Source organism: Punica granatum, chromosome 1 (assembly GCF_007655135.1).
Source record: "Punica granatum isolate Tunisia-2019 chromosome 1, ASM765513v2, whole genome shotgun sequence".
Lineage (NCBI taxonomy): Eukaryota > Viridiplantae > Streptophyta > Magnoliopsida > Myrtales > Lythraceae > Punica > Punica granatum.
The window spans coordinates 39980962-39999919 of NC_045127.1; the positions used below are offsets into that span (position 1 = coordinate 39980962).

General features: G+C 39.9%; 2 protein-coding genes across 3 annotated transcripts; both read left to right on the forward strand.

Annotated features, from left to right (window-relative positions):
• The first annotated feature begins 5784 nt into the window (after positions 1-5784).
• LOC116214624 (serine/threonine-protein kinase Aurora-3) lies at positions 5785-9179 on the forward strand. Its single transcript, XM_031550014.1, has 6 exons — positions 5785-5943; positions 7334-7576; positions 7671-7766; positions 8266-8480; positions 8571-8643; positions 8754-9179. Exons 1-6 carry the CDS (start codon positions 5845-5847, stop codon positions 8850-8852), a joined length of 825 nt encoding a protein of 274 aa, XP_031405874.1. The 5' UTR covers positions 5785-5844; the 3' UTR covers positions 8853-9179.
• A 134-nt stretch (positions 9180-9313) lies between these two features.
• Positions 9314-13739, forward strand: LOC116214613 (F-box/FBD/LRR-repeat protein At5g56420-like). 2 transcript variants are annotated; one of them, XR_004158293.1, is made up of 10 exons: positions 9314-9424; positions 9536-9672; positions 10028-10074; positions 10167-10376; positions 10496-10543; positions 10872-10949; positions 11051-11239; positions 12073-12966; positions 13064-13191; positions 13278-13739. XR_004158293.1 is itself a non-coding variant. In XM_031550001.1 (10 exons), exons 1-10 carry the CDS (start codon positions 9402-9404, stop codon positions 13563-13565), a joined length of 2055 nt encoding a protein of 684 aa, XP_031405861.1. In that variant the 5' UTR covers positions 9325-9401; the 3' UTR covers positions 13566-13739. The 2 variants fall into 2 exon arrangements, 1 of the variants encoding a protein (XP_031405861.1); XM_031550001.1 differs by having other exon boundaries at positions 9325-9424; positions 13051-13191.
• Positions 13740-18958: the final 5219 nt, after the last annotated feature.

An 18958-nucleotide genomic window follows, 5' to 3' on the forward strand; every position in this document is an offset into this window, starting at 1 on the left:
TTGTATGGAGCATTTTTCAGTACGTTTGATTGATGAGGCACGTAATGGAGACCTATTCAATTCAGGTGGATGTATTCATTTGAGAGGTATCTTGGTAAATTGAAACGGACCATTAAGCAGAAAGCTCGTGTTGAAGGGTCATTATGTGCGGCATATTTAAGCATGGGAACAGTAAATTTATGTTTATATTATTTCGAAACTGATGCATGTACTCCAAGGACGTGAGTTCCTCGTAATGATGATGGTGGGGCATCCAATACTTCAAATCCAATGTATGGGGTTTTCAATCAACTGGGACGTCATGCGGGAACTATTGATACGTGATACTTGAATAATGCGGAGTTTCAAGCCGCACGCTTGACAGTGTTACTTAATTGCCCCAATGTTCAGCCATACTATGAGTAAGTACCCCTTAAACAATTATATATAGGGTGAAAACCTTCTAAATTACGTCCGTATGATGTATAAATTTAATCTAACCACTTTAACCCTATTTGATAATGAAGTATATTCACTGCAATTTGAACGTTTCTCAAGATCAAGTATGACAGAAGACTAAGGATGACTTCATCAAGCAGTTCAAGCAAGTTGTATGTGCATGGTTAATAAATCAAACTCGAACACTTAATGTTGCATGTTCCTAAGCCTATGTATACTTAACTCATGGAATGTCGTTCTTTCATAGATACTTAAACCGATAAATAAAATCCGATGAAACACTACATGCTCTTACATGGGGTCTCAATAGACGCGTGAAGACATATTAGATGTATTTCGTCCATAGGTACAAGTTCCAAACTGATCATCTCGGCCAACAATTGTGGAGTTTTGGTGAGGGGGGATGGAGGACATGATTATTATGGCATATTGAAGGAGGTGATAGAATTGGAATATCCTGGATTACCTGTCACGATGGTAGTCCTATTTCTTTATGAATGGTTTGATCCAACTTTTGGTACGAGAACGAGAATGGATCCTGAGACTAGGATTACTGAGGTTAGGTACAAGCACAAGATTCAAGATTATGGTATCTTCATTATTGCATAACATGCAAGACATGTTTATTATGTTCTATACCTGAGTTGAGATAGAAGTGAATCTTAATGGCGAGCTATTATAAAAACAAGCCTAGGGGAAAAGTAGAAGTTCAAGAGTCATTGGAACTTACTTATCAAAATGAAAAGCCGTCACGTTGGATCAATAACCGAGGATGACCCTTTTTACTCCTTAGTCGATTTTAATAATCCTATGGAGTATATCTGACAAGAAGATATGGTAGAAGATTGCCACAACGAAGTTGAAGAGAATGATTATGAGGATGGGGATGGGGATGGGGATGGGGATTCAAAGGGTGATGATGATGAAGATGACGGGCTTTGATATGGAGATTCGAAATGAATGATTCATGTGAAACTTGATTTTTTGTACATGTGGTAATTTAATTATACCTTCCTCCATTAGTACTCATATACATGATTGTTGTTCATTTTATTATGCACTAATCAAAACATCTTATTGTTTCCTATTAATGCAGATGACTGACTCGAACTCGAGACCTTCTCTAAGGGGAATAATTGTCGAACCGCTTGAAGTAATCCACGTATTTCTAGTAATCACAAACTAAAATGTGTTACATCTTTCCTTATGAGTAAGTTACAAAATTAAATGCTAAATTATGAGCAACCATAAGGGTAATGATGGTGAGACGGCCACTCGGAACCACATATTCTCGAGGATGAACAACCAATCACCGAATCAACCATCCCCGGTGACCCACAATCAATCATCGAAAGAACCATCCCCAATGCACTGTAGTCAATCACCAAACTACCCATCACTCGTTCATGGATCTCCGATGGGTTTATATGGTCAACCACAAGCAAGTAAAATTTCATTGTCCGCTCTATAAGTGCGCTTGATATGTAGATTATTTGAAAACGAGAAAATGTGTTTGCAGGTTCCACATTTTCATCCCGATGGATATGCATTGCATGGTTTAGGGCACCATCAAGCGGTATCTAGTTATCCTCAGGTATTCCACTTTCAGTAGACAGGCTGCCTGTTCGTCGTAGCTTAAGACGATACAATCATTTACCCCACTAAGCCGTATATGATCAATGGCCTTCCCTTTCTTACACTAGACTTTAGAGGAGGGTACGTATTATCTTTGCTTTATTAAAAGATTAACATCCTCGATAATTATCTTTCTTAATTTGAATAACATAACCTTGTTTGCAGATGGATTGATTCCGTTCAGGGTACCCAATATGGTTATAACTATTCTAAGGCAGTATATCGACCACTTCTATAAGCCAAAGAAGCCGCTAGTCAAATTTTATGAGGATGTCCCAAATGAGAGGAAGAAGTTCTTATTCCAGTAGTGGAAGGTATGATTGTTTCAAATACTAAACCATAGTTATTTCATAACTAATTGGTCATTCATATATAGAATTTGGTTTACTACGATCCTCGATATGAGGTTATATGAACAAAACATTCATAAGTGTGTCGACCAACTACGACAGATGTTTAGACCACCGATGGGGTAAGTCGAGGGCCAAATTCATTAGAGATGCTCCTTTGGTAGAGTTGGAGGTAGAATGGGCAAAAGACAAATACTCAAAAGAAGGTGAACAAAATAAGGCTAGTAGAATGTCCAATTCTGGAGCTTTAGTCCACTGTAGTGGAAGTGTATCATACAGTACTCATGTTTATCAAGGTACGTCTTCTAAAATACTTAATTTCGTTATTTCTTTATTATTATGATAGAAATAATCATGATAAGTCGTTCATCCATCGTTTGTAGAAAAAGTCCACTAGTTCAGAACCTTCAGTGCCGAGCATGTTTGAAAGATACCATAGGGTTAGTTCTTATGCGGTAGAGACACATGTAAATTGGTACATGAAAAAAGATTATTTATACTGCTTTAGAAGTTTTGCATATAGCGTCATGAATAATTGTTTGGTATTGATTCTTTTCATAAGAAAAAGGTGACTCAAGTCGTCTATCAAGGAATAGATAGCTCATTGTTGAGTGATCCTACCCAAGCGGGGACTTGGCGGAAGGTCGTCGAAGCGAACAAGAAAGGATGCACTTATGGGCTCAATTAGCTTCCTCGCTTGAATTGCCACGAAGAAGGGCCCTTTGGGACGGCGTATTTCAAATCAGATCCCCATGGTTGAAATGAAGAATGAGATAGGCCTAATGAAGGGATTGATACTCAAACTTTCCAAGAAGTTGGAGAGACGGGGAAAAATATCAATCATCTCATTGTAAGGGCAACAAGAAAGATCAATCCAAGAATAAAAAGTATATCTTGGTCCAAGAAGGGGAGACATGAGAATGAGGATGAGAAAGAGAGTTAGGAGGAGTACGACGAGCAATCCTTGTCATCTAATTAGTTTATGATGTGTGTGTTTGTTGGGTATATTTGTTAGTTTTGATTAATGTTTTCTCGACTTTTTTGCTTATCTTGAACTTATACATGTTAAACCTGTTGAACCTATGTGTGTGTGTTGTGATTTTGGATAATGAACATTAGATGATAATGTGAACATGTTGAAGTGTTGTAATGGGATATCAACAATTTAAGGAGAAACGCTACCAATATTTTTTAACCCCCTTACGACATATTCAATTGCATATTATATTATTTTATTTGTGATGATAAATTGTTACAAAATTATTGCTGTGAATATGGTGTTAATTGTGTTATATAATGTGTTAGGTTAAAAAGAAACTTAATTACATATATAGAAGTTGATGCTTTAATAAATAAATAAATATAAATAGTTTAAATAGCATATATATAATTAAATGGGAATAGATAGGTAGTGACAGCGATAACGCGATGGTTAAGGCATCGTGCATAGTCATAATGAGGGAAGGGGCCACGAGTTCGACTCCCATTGAATGCACATTTAAATCGCCCAATTAGGGAGCGACGTAGCTGTTAGAATTCTGAGGAGTTATGGATAATTCCATCGGAAAAGCAGTAATTTTAGCTATATGACATCTATTTATCTAAATTATGAACGTGGGAAGGTTGGTAGTCGGATTGACTTTTCTTTTTCCAAAATACTCTTACAAAAATAATTTAATCAATTGAGAGACATTGAATGCGAGAAGGAATGTAGTTGGGGTGACTTTTCTTCTTCCAAAATACTCTTACAAAAATATTTTAATTAATTGAGAGACATTAGATTATGGAAAGTTAAAGGATAATTTATTATTAATTTGGAATTTTTGTTAACTATAAACATCAATTGCCCCTACGTTTACTCTCTCACCCTCCCTCTTTCTCTCTCGGTGTGATTTTTCTTCTTCCAAAATACTCTTACAAAAAAAATTTAACTAATTGAGAGACAGTAGATTATAGAAAGTTAAAGGATCATTTATTATTAATTTGGAATTTTTGTTAACTACCAACATCAGCTGCCCTATGTTTACTCTCTCACCCTACCTCTTTTTCTTTCCTCTTCCTCTCATCTCCATATGTACCTCACTTCTCCTCTCTCTCATAATTATTTTATTTATTATTTTAAATTTTATAATTCAATAATAATATTAATAAATTTTCTATTAATTTATTAAAACTAGAGATGACCCATGCTATGCACGGGAATGATACTAAATAAAAATGGAAAAAAAATTATCTCTAAACAAAGTTCAAATATCAACTTAGCAAATTTGAAAGAGTCTCGAACCGTATTAATTTTTTTACTTTATTATATATAAAATATAGAATAAAAAATTAAATAAAAAGGTCAAAAACAATTGAATTGGGAAGAATGAACGTTAGAGTATGTCGTGAGGAGAGTGGGACAAAAGAGAAGTGGGGAGGGAGGGAGTGGGAGAAAGTATAGGACAATGGGTTGCTACCAAAAGAAAAGTAACCTCCTAAACCGTATGAATATTATTAATTAGTCTCATATTTTTAAGGGGTTTTTCGGAATATGAAAGTTGAACGAAGGTTTTTCTTCTAGCTTTATAATAGTATAGATAATTGATATACATTAAAAATTATTTATTTTTTTGAAAAATAATTTAAGATAATAAAATACGCATGAGACTATGTGGAACGCGGGTATGTGTCTTGTATAAATATAATATAGATTTTTTTTTGCGTATCATGATATTCGAAAACGCAATAGGTATTGACTAATATATTTTTTTTGATAATTATCCATGACGAATATAGTTCGAGCTGAGCCAGCCCACTCAAACAATAACGGTCTGTTTGATTTCATAATTTGATTTTAAGATTTTAATTTTAATTTTAACTCTATTCACTGCACAATAAAAGTCAACAACACAATTATTATTTTTTCATTTTTCTTAAATTTTTTAACCATTCAATTCAATTTTTAATAATAAATTCTCTCAAATATTCATTACTTTTTCTACAATTCAACAATACAATTATTACTTTTTTTCAACTATTCATTATTTTTTCACATTTTTTTTTCATAATTCAACATCACAATCATTACAAATCAATTAAAATAAAAATTCAATTCAACTCAACTTTAAAATCAAACGCACTATAAAATTCTTGTAATCATGAATTTTTTTAATTCACAAGATTTTCGAAAACTTTGATTAAGGATAATATAGACTGAAATTAAATGTTGGTTATATTTGCTCATATTCGATATATCCTGAGCACATCATGGCGTTTGACTCAATAAAAAGCCGACCGGAAAATGAACCGGACCGGGCGGTCCAACAGACCGTTTCAGGTGCACTCGATTCAAATTCTACCCCGCTCCCTCTCTCTCCGTCTCACACACTCTCTCTCTGAAATCCATAGTTCCAAAATCAGACTGGAGTGGACGACGACGATGACATCGAAGCGAGAGTGGTCACTGGGAGAATTCGAGATCGGGAAGCCTCTGGGCAGAGGGAAGTTCGGTCGGGTCTACCTCGCCCGAGAAGTCAAGGTTCGCCTCTTCTTCTCCCTCGACCTCCCCAGATTCCATGTTCGGTCATCGTGTAGCCGCATGCCTGTTCATCCTGTTCGGTTCCCATTCGTTTCCCTGTCCCTTGTATCTAGCCGAGTTTTCTTCATTACTCTCAATTTTCGCTTTCCGAACAAAGGCACGGTGTAAGAGGACCTGTGCCTCCAAAATAAAGCTGGTTAGGGATTTTTATTCATCACATGATGATAATCTGCTTGATGGGGAATGTTTTGATGTACCTTATTTGGGAGATCCTTTGGTTGAAAGTTCGTGTTGGGCTTAATTAGGGAATCCTGGATTATATTTTCGGCTTCGGTATCTTGAGAAACTGGTGAATGTGCTGCTGTTTTCTTCCTTATATGGTTTATAAGAAGGGAAAAAGGGCGAGATGTGGCTTAATTTGCAGCCGTATAAAGGAGAAAGATGAATACAGGAAATTTTGTTGGGGATTGAATTCGGGAGTCATAGTGTTTATTTCCTCTGCCGTTTTTTGAGATCCTTTTTCCGAGCAATGACACTTGTGTCATGCATCTAGAAGTAGGATTACAGCAAAGCAAAAGCGTCAGGAGGGCACTAGATATTTAGTCTTGTTTTTGAGCCTATGCAGATCACTTAGCTTGGACAGAGAAAATCTGAGAATTTCAAAAGCTGAGTGTATAGGTTAAATTCTTTCGTTAGTTGTAGATGTGGTGGTGGATAGAATTCTTTCCTTGAAGAACCTAGACAAGGGTTTCGAGCTACGGCAGATGTCTCGGAGATTGGATTTCTGTGTGAGAATACTATTGAGCTGAGTTTCTATGATTTCGATTATCAATATGTGCTCTGGTTGCAAAGCAGTCATTTACTGCCAAATAGTCAAAGAAGATTGTATCAAATGGGACAAAGTTGAGAATCCATAGATATCATAGTAAACCGAGCTGCGGAGCGGTGCCTTAACCTTCTTGGCCTGACTTAAGGCTTGAAATGATTTGGGGAATATGCGATTTTGGACAAAAAAAAACTGTTTTTTTTTTCATGGGAGTAGCACAATTCTTTGATTGAATCAGGTGCAGTTCTTGCAGAGGCTTTCTTGAAAAAATATTTTATAAGTTTTGTTTTGGAAGTGGCCCATTGTTGTTTACTTTTGCTTCATCTCACTTCATATCATTTATCGTAAATGTAATGCTACGTATAGATAGTTGATATATGATGCTATGTCTTTGTAATGCTTTCTATCGTTTACAATAGGTTTTCTTGAACATTCATCTTTCACTTCTGTATTATGAGGATTGTATCTTGCGCATTCTGGCATGTAAGTATAACATTTATGCAATGCGGAATCTGTTGTCTTATTCTCTAAATGGGTTATCTCGCAATTCCTGAATCTGTCTAGAGCAAATTCATTGTGGCGCTGAAGTTGATATACAAGGCACAGATAGAGAAGTATCAGCTTCATCATCAGTTGAGGAGAGAAATGGAGATTCAGACGAGTCTTAGGCACCCGAACATTCTACGCCTCTATGGTTGGTTTCATGATAATGACCGGGTTTTCTTGATACTTGAGTATGCTCATGGCGGCGAGCTGTACAAGAAGTTGAAGAAACAGGGTTATCTGACTGAGAATCAGGCTGCTACTGTGAGTTGCTCTCTCCTTCACGTGAAGCTTTGTAGCGTTATTCTCGTAGTAATTACCCTCATTTCCTAGTTCTCTTTCTCAATGAAAATTGTAGTACATTGCCAGTCTTGCTCAAGCCTTGGCTTACTGTCACGAGAAGCATGTTATCCATCGGGACATTAAGCCGGAAAACTTGCTGCTTGATCATGAGGTAATGTAAAATGCTTTTTCTATCTTGGAAGACTCCTTAAGTAGTGCATAAGACACAATTCACTAGCTTCACATAAATATTGGCTTGTCATCATTGGTTCTTGCTGCATTTGGAGGTCATCTGTACTAAATTCTTCATATTTTCAGTTTTCCTATCTTTAGAACAGAGAGCAAGGAAAATGATATTGTAGTTAAGCAGAAGTTACAATCCATCGCATCCTCTAAGTACAATGAAGGAAGTTTGGGCTAATTTTTATTCTTGTCTATTGAAAATATGAAAGGAGTACCGGAAAAACTTCGCCCTGCAAAAGGTTTTTCTATTTTCTTTTGCGTATTGAAAAACCATCCTTTCACAAAACCTAACTAACAGTGGTTAAGGAATGCAAATTGGAACAGGCAAAAGTACTAAGCTTCTATTATTTTCTTCGGTCCTGCTATTTACGGGGCAACCATACCTGTACATAATTAAGTTTGGCTGCTGCTGTATTATATGATTGCAGGGTCGACTAAAGATAGCAGATTTTGGGTGGTCTGTGCAATCAAGAAGCAAACGGCACACCATGTGTGGAACTTTGGACTATTTGGCACCAGAAATGGTGGAGCATAAAGCTCACGATTACGCAGTCGATAACTGGACTTTGGGCGTCCTTTGCTACGAGTTCCTCTATGGTGTTCCTCCATTCGAGGCTGAAAGCCAGAGCGATACTTTTAGAAGGTACAAGTCAGAAAATCTGTCAATTATACTTCTTTATTGTCCTATAACTCATGCAATGGATGGTACTATCTTGATTTCACTTGCATATAGGATTATGAAGGTTGATCTCAACTTCCCTCCGGTTCCTCAAGTTTCTTCTGAAGCAAAAGATCTTATTTGCCAGGTAAAATTGATCCTCGCTTAGCCCATGGTTTCAGATAATAGAAAGAGAAATAATGGGAGACTAGAAACAGTTCTATAACTGGAGCATTCTGAGTATGGTTTATTTTGCAGCTTTTAGTCAGGGACCCATCGAAGAGGCTCTCTCTTCAGAAGATAATGGACCACCCCTGGATTATCGAGAATGCAAATCCAAAGGGTATCTGTAGTTAGCATCATTCTCCAGCTCCCGAACCAAGTGACTAGGCCATTCAGTACTGATATCCAGATTGACGAGAGGACTATCTGCAGTAACGGTCTCAAGCTTGCACATTATCCCTCATATAGGATGCCGACTTTCTAAACCTCGTGGACCGGAGCATTCATCATGCATATGCAAGATTGATCCGAAGCAATGTTTATATTTCTGATTGCCTGGAAGCATTTCGCTTCATGTTTGTCTCATGTAGCTTTTCGATCAAAGAATGAGTGCAAAAGCTTTGGGTTACTCGTCGTTACCGTTGTTCGTGACTTCATAATTTGTGATATTTGTTATGATCTCCTTAATTCTCAAGGATATAGAGAGGTCCATACATGTAAATCGATTATGATAAAAATACAGATCTACTAAAAAAAAAAAATAGTTCCTAAAAGATCTCATCAAGACAAATTGACTCTGTTGTAATCAAATTTTAGATGCCACACCTTAATACTCCCAAGTCTCAAACCAATGTGAAACAGCCTCAGCACAATTAAAAGCATCCATCGACGGCTTCACAGCATATGACTCTCCCGATCAATTTTAGGTTTTTCTTTTAAAATTTTAATTTAAAATTTTAATTTTTATAATTTTTATTGATAATAGTTTGCACTTAAGCCCGCTGTTTCTCCCTTTCCCTTCCTTTTGCTGGAGAAAGACTCTCAGACGTTTGCCGGAAGCTCCCCGGTGTGATCTTGATCGCGAAACAGCCGCCGATTGGGCAGCGACCCTACGCATCGGCTTCGCGGATGGAGGCGGCAGAAGGTGCAAAGTCGAATGGCCTCTCCTCTTCTGGTCTCTCCTCTCCTCTCCTCTCCTCTCCTCTTCTCGTCTCTCTAGTTTCCATGCCCATTGAGTGGAGAGCTTTCATGGGACAAAATATTACAACTGTAAAAGCTCGTAATGGTGTTGATTGTAGAATAAATTTTATCGCGATGAAAGGTTGATAACAAGTTCTCAGCAATCGAAATTTGATTTTACAGTAACGTCGAAATCTTTGTTGGGAAGGGATGATAACCTTTTTTGTCTGGGCATAACCCCTAAAGCTTGTCTCAGCTTCTGGGTTCTGCTATCCTTTTTATGAATGCTTAATGCTGTTTCCTGCTGCTGCTGCGTTAACCCCTAAAGCTTCTTTTCTGATTATGCACAGGATCAGGATCCATGAAGAAGAGAAAGCCTACTCGGCCAAACTTCGAGGTATTATTTCCGGCCTTAATTTCTTTTGCTCTTTCGGTACTAATAGTATCCAGGCATAACGGGTCTGGAACTCCTCTATAATGTATTGGCAGGCAGATGAGCCATCCTCAGCCGGAGCAGGTGGTCCTTTTAAGGCAGTTGTTCAGGAGCGATCCCCGTCGCAAAGCACTGATGTGCATGCTGGCAGGGAGGATCAACTAAAATATGTTGAACAAGACCCCGAATCTTATGCCCGTAAAAAGTGGCGCGTTGAGCAAAACGCTGGTATATCTCTAATAGAACTGCAGGATCGACCTCCTCAGGTACACTAATTAGGCATATATCAGCTATGATTTATGTATTACTCCTTTGGGGAAACTACGCGTTCCTGCATATCCTTGTCAAAGTTTTAAGCAACTTGTGTCTCTTTTTGCATGCTCAGGCTCAGGCACTCCAAAATATCTCAATACCCACAGGTCAGTCAAAGGAGGTGAGATTGAATGGAGTGATGTCTTATAAATGCACTTCCTCCCTTTTGATTCTGCCTTCTCTCAGTGAATGTCTCTTCTGATGATTGAAAGCTTCAGGATATAAATGAATTAATCAGCTGAAAGTACATTGATCTTTCTTCTATAAACTAAAAACATGACATAGCCTCTTTCGAGCTCTTACAGTAACTTTTTCATTGCAAACTTCAGTTTGACGAATTGTGACCATGGGGTGAGCATGCTCTCTCAGAAAGGACTTAAGACATAATATACTAAATTAAGACATTTATTTCCTGATTGCTCTTGTTGATCTTTTCTTTGATTGTTGAGGTATGTAATGAACTTGCTACTAGTCTTCAAGAGTACGGGTCACATGATGCTCAGGTTACAAGGCTTCTCATTGCTGAGGTAAACATTATGTCTGGTCAAGTTGGAGATTTTACGCTTACCTTTCATTTTGAACAATACAACGCCTAGGAGGAAGTGTTAATTCATGTACTGGTTGACAGAGACAGAGACAGCTTACTCAATCTTACAAGGCTCGAATAAGACAGCTGAAAGATGATCTATCCTTGTCAAGAAAAGATGTAACAAGTATACAGTCAAACATGCCGGAGGCCTTGGTAGAAAAGAACTCTCAAATTGTGGCCCCAAAGAAGCAGCTGGCCCGATCTGCAAGTGGCCCAGCTTCATTGCAGGTTGGTCATGCTTCTCGTGTCAGCTCTCAGGCTGTCTTTAATATATATGAAGTGTATCATTACAATCGCCACTTGCTGCCTGCACAAGCATTCATTTTCTGCACTTAAAGATGTTATGCTGATGCACATTTAAATTCTGATTTAGTAATAGTAAATATTCTATTAAATCATTTTGTTCCCTTTGTTTTCCTTCCCTTGGAGTAAATATCCTTCTCCAAACCCATCGTCCATGCATACTATTGATTTGTCTATGAGGAATAATAGGATCAACTTGACTAGCTTTCTTTTGTACCTGTTCCTATAAATGTCTTGTTGAGGTTTCGGCTATATAACGCACCTTAAATTCTTGATTAGCTTGGCTATGCCATCATGTTGAAGATTCATTATTCATTGTCAGCTTAACCTCTTACTGACTTTGGACAAAAGACGTCTGTGAAAGAGACGAATCAAGCGATTCATGTATTCAATTATTGATGTTTATCTCATGTAGCTTTTGCTTGTATAGTAGTCCCATTCATTTAGTTGTCTGCGATGTTTTGGATCGAACGCCTTAGTGACTAACCGGATCAAGTTACATTTACTGTGTAATGCAAATGAGGGAATCGATTTATTGCCTTCTTGTACCCTTTTACTAATTATTATGGAGTGATCCAAAAAATTGACGGTGAGTTAGATTAGTAATCCCTTTGATTGAGTATAGAAAACTAGGAAGAACTTCTTGTTGCATGTTAGCATGCTAAACAGTTCGGCAGATTGACAGATGACACATTGTCTTGCTTTATTAACACTAATTTGGCCTTTTCCTCTCTTTATACGATATCTTGACATGCTAGGAGCACGGAATGGTACTGACAGATCAAAGCAATGTTGCTGATTGCTCCAATCAGTTATGTGATTTACCAGATGAGGTTCTTCTTCAGATCCTGTCGTTCCTCCCTCTGAAAGATGCGGTGAGAACTAGCGTGTTATCTAAAAGGTGGGAGCAGCTTTGGGCCTTTGTTCCGGATCTTCACTTCAAGAATTCTGACTTGTCTAAGAGGCCGCTCTTCTTGGACTTTGTGGGAAGAGCTTGTGCTCTTCGCGGCGAGTCTGCTGTGAGAGAAGTATCTCTCTCATGTGAGGTAGGAGGAGCTGTATACCGCATCAAGACATTGATTACATCTATCGTAACACGTAGTGTAGAGGATCTCTCTCTGTTCCTTCCTAGCCCTAAAAGGCCTTACCTGTTACCTTCCTCCATATTTATGTGTGCAACCTTGGAAAGGCTTCTGGTGCAATCACACTGCTTCATCAAACTCCATTCTTCGATATGTCTTTCGAAACTCAAGGTGTTGATTCTTTCGGAGGTCATATTTGAGGATAGTGACTCAGTGGAGAAGTTGTTTTCCCTTCCGTTACTTGAAAAGTTAGTTGTCGGTAATTGTTATTGGAGGAAACTCAAAAGCATTCGCATTTCTGCCCCGAAGCTTCAACATTTATGTATCAACATATTGCCGCGCGGATCATTTGGCCGCCTAGTACAGATCAATGGAGCTTGTCTCAAGTCCTTTCACTATCATGGTGGGCCCATTGACGAGTATTGCATATCTGGAGACACCAGACAGCTAGTTAAGGCTAAGCTCCTGCTTTATCCAGGCCGTGGGAGTAGAGAAGTAGCCCAGGGTTACAAGCTCCTCTCAGTCTTCTCCAATGTGAAGGAGTTAGCTCTGTCTGACACAGTTGTACAGGCATGCTTTCTTTCGTACATTTTCCTCTTTAGCTGTGATTTTATTTTCTTGGGTCTGAGATTCACTTCTTTGCTCCATCCTTAGGACCTTCCCACAGGGTATGAGCTTCCTCTGTTCAGTAATATGATCAAGTTAAAATTGGGTGGGATAAATTCTTCGACAATCAATGGCGTTTGGGCATTAGTGAGAAGATCTCCTCGTCTTCAGAGTCTCTACTTTAGACAGGTAATGTAATTTCTTGATGCTCTTAAACATTTGCTTTACTTGCTGCAAACAGGTGTGATAAATGGTTTCACTATCATGACAATTAGGGAGTCAACTACTATCCGGAAATTGGAAGAGATGAGTTGCTGCACCCATTGCCTTCGTGTTTCTTCACGGAGCTCAAAAAGATATCTCTCGTGATTTTCCATGGAAGATATGGTCGAAAGCAGCTATTCATGGTAGGGATCTTTCTTGAGAAGGCATTGGCTCTGAGAGAAATGGTTATCCACGTAGCGGAGTACTGTATAGGCAAGGAGAATCTGCTGAAGGATTTAAATAACATTTCCAAAGGGTCAAAGAAATGTCGAATCTCATTGCAACAACTAGTGGTTTAGACTGGACATCTTGGAGACTAATGTAGGCCATCATAATTCAACTTCTATCGTTCTTTTGTTAGGTGTCTCCTTGTTTAAATTTCTTTGCAAGTTTGGTTTGATTTTATCCTTAGAGACACAGTTGAGGAAATATGCAAATTTAAAATCCTATGTCAAAAGGGGTTCTGGAACTAATCTAACGGTGTGCTTGATAGCGGTGAACGAAAATATTGGAGAGTAGAATTTTGATGCAGAGAATAATTGATGGTTTATCAATCGGAGAAATGAGTAGTGTTTTAATATTTGGTATCGAGGTATTATGGGCAAAATCGAATATGAAAAGACAATAATGTCCTTATTGGAATATTTTTATTGTATATAATTGGAAATTGATAGATATTTGTTTTGTTACCTGTTGCTTATCTGCTCCTGAGGGCCCAGCTAGCATCGGCATGCTAGCCAGCTACCAACTGGCACGAGCCCGGGCTCGGCCTCACAAGTTCGAGGCAGGATCTAACCTGGGCTCGTGGATCCATCCAATTTTGACTTAGCTTGAGTTTGATGACCGAAGATTTGTATTTGTTTTTCTATCGTTAGCTTGCAAAGGGCTGATATGTTTTTCCAGAAATTTTGATTTGGTTAGCTGGTAAAGACCTTTTTCCCCTAATTTTGACTTGATTGATTTTCAGAGACGTGTTTTGGGTCATTATCTTCTTCTTGTTGAGTTTTTTACCGTGAGTTAACCAAATCGGGGGTCTAAGTCTTGTTCGAGTTTAATCGTATATATTCTTCTCGTTCAATCTGTAGTAAGGTTGGGCTTGCCTTGCTCGAAGCTGACGAGCATGCTAGGCTCAGATCTTGCTCCACTTAGGTCTAACCATGAACCCATCGTGGCCAGATCTGTTGTCGCCACCTCAATTCTGTCAAGGAACAGGCACGATAGTGCCATCGGATGTTGAGCAGTTCTGGCACTATCGTCGGAAGTTGAGGAGTGCCGGCGGCGGCAAGAACGACGGCAATGGCTTGTGTCAAAAGAAGTTTAGGCGAGAGATCCCCAAACACCGCTGGAAAATTTGATACGTAATAGCCGTAACTGCTAAGGAAGTAACTTCTCAAGCCTATTTAAGTGAGGAACACTACTCCAACGAGTGATAGAGATTCGATGTCGATTTTTATCGAAATTTGATCTCCGTCGGTACAAATTGGAATTCTCATGAAGCCGATTATATTTTTTTAATTTCTCAATTTCAAATTTTTCATTAAGAGAATGTCTATGGATCTCAAGAAATTAAATTTTGCCCGTATGATGCCCGTACGAATTAAAAAAAAAAAACAGAAAAAGAAAAATGAAACGTGTCAGGAGGGTCGGCCACAAGTGGCGAACTTGGAGCCGACCCTTTGATTGTTTTCCCCTTCCCTTTCCCGATTCTTTCTTCATTTTTCCATTTTGCCTTTCTGCAACCTGCTAGTTCTTCAAAGAGGCCCATACCCCGCCTCCGCCTTCTTCAACTGCCATGCATCCCCTCTGCTACTCCTACTCCCTGCAACTCCTTACGCCTTCACCTCCTCTCTATCACATTCCCATCAGTTGACTGTCATCGGTTTCTTTTCTCCTTTTCTTCTTCATCTGCAGCAACCAAAAGCCATCACCATCAATCTTCTTCATCTGCAGCAACCAAAAGCCATCACCATCAATCTTCTTCTTCTTCTTCTTCTTCTTCTTCTTCTTCTTCTCTGCTTTCTTCTTGATCTCTCTGCTTCGGCCTTTTTTTCTGACTCACCGGGCAGCAGCACACCAGAGAGTGGATAGACTCTCCATCCTCGGCCCTTTCTTTTTCTCTCGGCAACCTGCAATTGATCACGGGACCTCCATTCCCTGCCTTTCTCTACCTGCAACTGCCATCACCAACCATCACTCACTCTCTTCCCATCCTTCTCACCTGATCACCTCAACTTTCTCTCGGATTCTCTCCTTCACCAGCGGGCAAACCAGAACAGATCATCGATGTCACCCGTCCTTCTCTCATTCCCGATCCTGGACCTCACTCAACTCTCATCACCTCCCGATCACATCACCACCCTCTTTCCGGCCCCCCCTCCCCCCTCTTCCCTCACAGTGTCCTTCTCAGCTCCTCGTTTTCCCTTCACTATCACGATTCATCATCATCTTCTTCTTCTGACCAACAACACACCACACTCAGACACCATCAGCATTTGCTCTTCACTCTCTTTCGGTCCCTTTCGACCATTCCCAGCTCCTATACACGCCAAGATCGTCATCAACTTTCTTCCTTCCTCCCCTCCTCCTCGCCCCCTGCAGGTCTGCTTACTGCCGGGCCCCTCTTCAAGCTCCTCGACATTCCTGAAGCTGTCCCCGCAGCTGTGGTGCTTCGCGTGCCCCTCCTCGAACTCCTTAAGCTCACTGCTGCTCGGTTGCTTTGTTTCCTGTGGCAGTGCTTTTCCTTTTTGCAGCTGCTGTTATCGTGCTTTTCCTGTGGCTCTATCAGCTCGTTTCGGACTTAGTTCGAAGGATCTTCAGGGCTCAAGTCGTTCCTCCTTACGTTGGCTTGAGGAAGGTATAATTTTCTAGCTTAGTAGCATGTATAGGGCCCTGTTTCTATATGCCAATACTTGTTTGGATGATGGTAATGTGAAGTGAATGTTTGTGAAGTGAATGTTGATTGAATGGGACAAAAGAAAAGCACGAATCAGTATTAATACAAACTCAACATTTAAAAACCGGGATGTGTAACAAAAAAAAACGATATGAGCATGAACTTGAATATTTAAAGTATCGGCCTTAAACTTGGTTGTATGAAATGGGAACGAATCCACATGAATTGAATTCATGCTTACTCGGCCTTAAGGAGTAAAATCCACGAAAAACTCTAAATCGGCTTAATTGATCATTCGAGCTTAAAAATCGGCAAATTAAATGTTGAGTGATTTTGTATTCCCATAATTCACATGTTTGGATGCATTCCTTGTTATTTTAATTAAAACTTCACACGGACCGGTTTAATCATGTAAAATTGGTTAAAAATTGGACTTAATTCCAAGATGGTTGGGAATTAGAGCTTTTATCGGATGGTCCACCAATGACCGGCTCAACAGTTCGAAACCCGTAAACCAAAGCATTCGGCGAATTTATCCAAATTAATAAATTGCATGCACGGGGTAATTGGGAACTTCACTTTAGCTAATTAGTCCACTTGGCTCTCTAGTAAGTTGCACGAATCGGTCAATAATTTATGATCGCGTTGATGGTTCATGAAATGATGAAAATGCCCCTTTTCAGTTCACATTTTTATAAAAAAAAAAACACCGAGATATGTAACACGCATAGCATGTATATATCCAGGGAGCACTCGCATGTCTTGACTCGAGTTCGGGCCCGATTTGAGGCGGCTCAATTCGGGATACATGAGTTCTTCTTAGACGACTTCCAGGGGGAGCAACCAGTTTCTCGATTCCTTCGGGGTCCACGTGACCCCGATTGGTTCAAGAGATTGGTCAACATCGGCTATAGACACTCGCCGATTCGTGTTGCGTAGTCTTAACCTTTTGTACACACAGACACATTTTCTCGGTTCAAGGGCATGATCACCGGTTCATGATTCGCCGACTCCATAAGCATTAGGAGGATTGAAACATGTTGAATAAGGAAAGGGGTAGGCGCCTGTCTAGGTGCGGTTGTCACTTGTTTTACCCTCCCTTTCCTATCTACATGTTTCTGTCACCCTAGCGTAGATTCGGGCGTTTAGGGAATTAGACCAGAGGTGCGAGCGGGGACGACCATTGAAAGATTGTCTGGTCCCTTACGGGACAAGTACAAAGACCTTAACACCCTCGTGGTGTTTCGTGCTCCTATTTCCTTAGGTTCGTGCTTAGAATGGGTCAAAACATAAAAAATTAACTTAACTTCAAACTCGACTTAATCAAACGTGGGAGAACGATTAGGCAAAATATCGGGTTTCGGGTTTCAGGCGAAAACATACCTCAATCATAATTTGTTAAGCCCTCAGGGTCGCAAAACAGAACAACTTAAAAGCAATCCATATACTCGAGACTTGACTACAGACATTATGTCTGTCGAGTTCTTCTTAAGCACCGCCGAATGCTACATACCCTCCCGGGTGGCCCACGGCCGGTTCACCATCCATACGACCCCTTGCTTTGTCTGTTTAGGGTAGAAGCTTGTTTGCTAAGTAACCTTGGATCATAATATGATAATCATGTAAAGATGACACTTAATTCACACCAATTGTCTGTTCATCTATTTTCACCTGTTTTGTCTGTTTTATCTGTTTCTATATGTTTTTATCCCTTTTTATCTGCTTTTGTCCGTTCTGTAACTGTTCAAGCCCGAACCCATAAGATACGATTCACACGGGGTCAGATATACCAACCATCGATCACGGAGTCCAACGCCCTCACACACCGAGTGCGTGTGACCCAAGTGCGGTATGGAGTCTACCATCGAGTCATCGTTTCGAACCTAGTAGTACCCAAGCGGAAGATGACTAGGGTTGGGATACGTGAAACGAGGTTAGACAATCACCTGGGAGCTTGACCGGTGCCACGCCTATTTTGAGGACCATTTGGCCCTCTTGGAATCTATTGGTTCGGTAGGACCCGACCCTCGGCTCTCATGAGCTCACATCGCATTAAATTTGATTTTGGTCTTTCCAAAACTCATAGTGAGTGCAAGCGGAATATTGGCCGAACGTGAGTCGACCGGGATTCGTTTGTCGTAATTTGTAGTTATTATTTGAGAGTACATTGTGAAGTATTTATTTGTACAATCATTTATGTAACGATCCCGATCGGCAAGCGTGGAGTCTGAGAATCAGAATCGATCGAGTCGATTTACGGGTCCCCTAGACGAGCGGGACCATGTGAGTCACAGGTCTGGTCCACACGATGAACCAGCTATCACGGTTTGATTAGCCGAGATGCGAGGACGGTGGACCGACCTTTTGACCCGCTCCTCTTTCGGTCTCATAACCCGAATCGATCGTTTCCTACGAATTTATTGTGTCAAAACAAGTAAATGAGTGCAACTTAATCTAGCGGTAAATAAATAAGAAACGACAAACCTTAGACAAACCTTAGACAAACTGGAGTACCGATAAGGCGTGCGGGATATAAGCTCGCATGTAACTAAACCTCGATTCGGAACTCTTGGTTCCGCAAGACCATACGCCTTAACAAATTAGGTGTTTCCTTATCCCTAGACTCGGACAACTCACCGGCCAACGACTTTCAGGTCGTAAACAGGTAGTAGCGACTCCTTCTCACGTGTGTTCGTCACGCGTTCCCCGGGAAGGTAAACACTCTCAAGCTGTGAGATTAGAGCACATGTATGCGGGCCCCGACGAGAAGAAATTCGGATCCGCACACAATGGATTTGC

Excerpts from the sequence above, each read along its gene's own strand:
- LOC116214624 (XM_031550014.1), top strand. The coding sequence starts at position 5,845 with ATGACATCGAAGCGAGAGTGGTCACTGGGAGAATTCGAGATCGGGAAG. Across the intron at positions 7,577-7,670 it reads CTGAGAATCAGGCTGCTACT|TACATTGCCAGTCTTGCTCA; the intron begins GTGAGTTGCTCT and ends TGAAAATTGTAG. Across the intron at positions 7,767-8,265 it reads ACTTGCTGCTTGATCATGAG|GGTCGACTAAAGATAGCAGA; the intron begins GTAATGTAAAAT and ends ATATGATTGCAG.
- LOC116214613 (XM_031550001.1), top strand. The coding sequence starts at position 9,402 with ATGACTCTCCCGATCAATTTTAG. Across the intron at positions 9,673-10,027 it reads GAATGGCCTCTCCTCTTCTG|GATCAGGATCCATGAAGAAG; the intron begins GTCTCTCCTCTC and ends GATTATGCACAG. Across the intron at positions 10,544-10,871 it reads CCACAGGTCAGTCAAAGGAG|GTATGTAATGAACTTGCTAC; the intron begins GTGAGATTGAAT and ends TTGATTGTTGAG.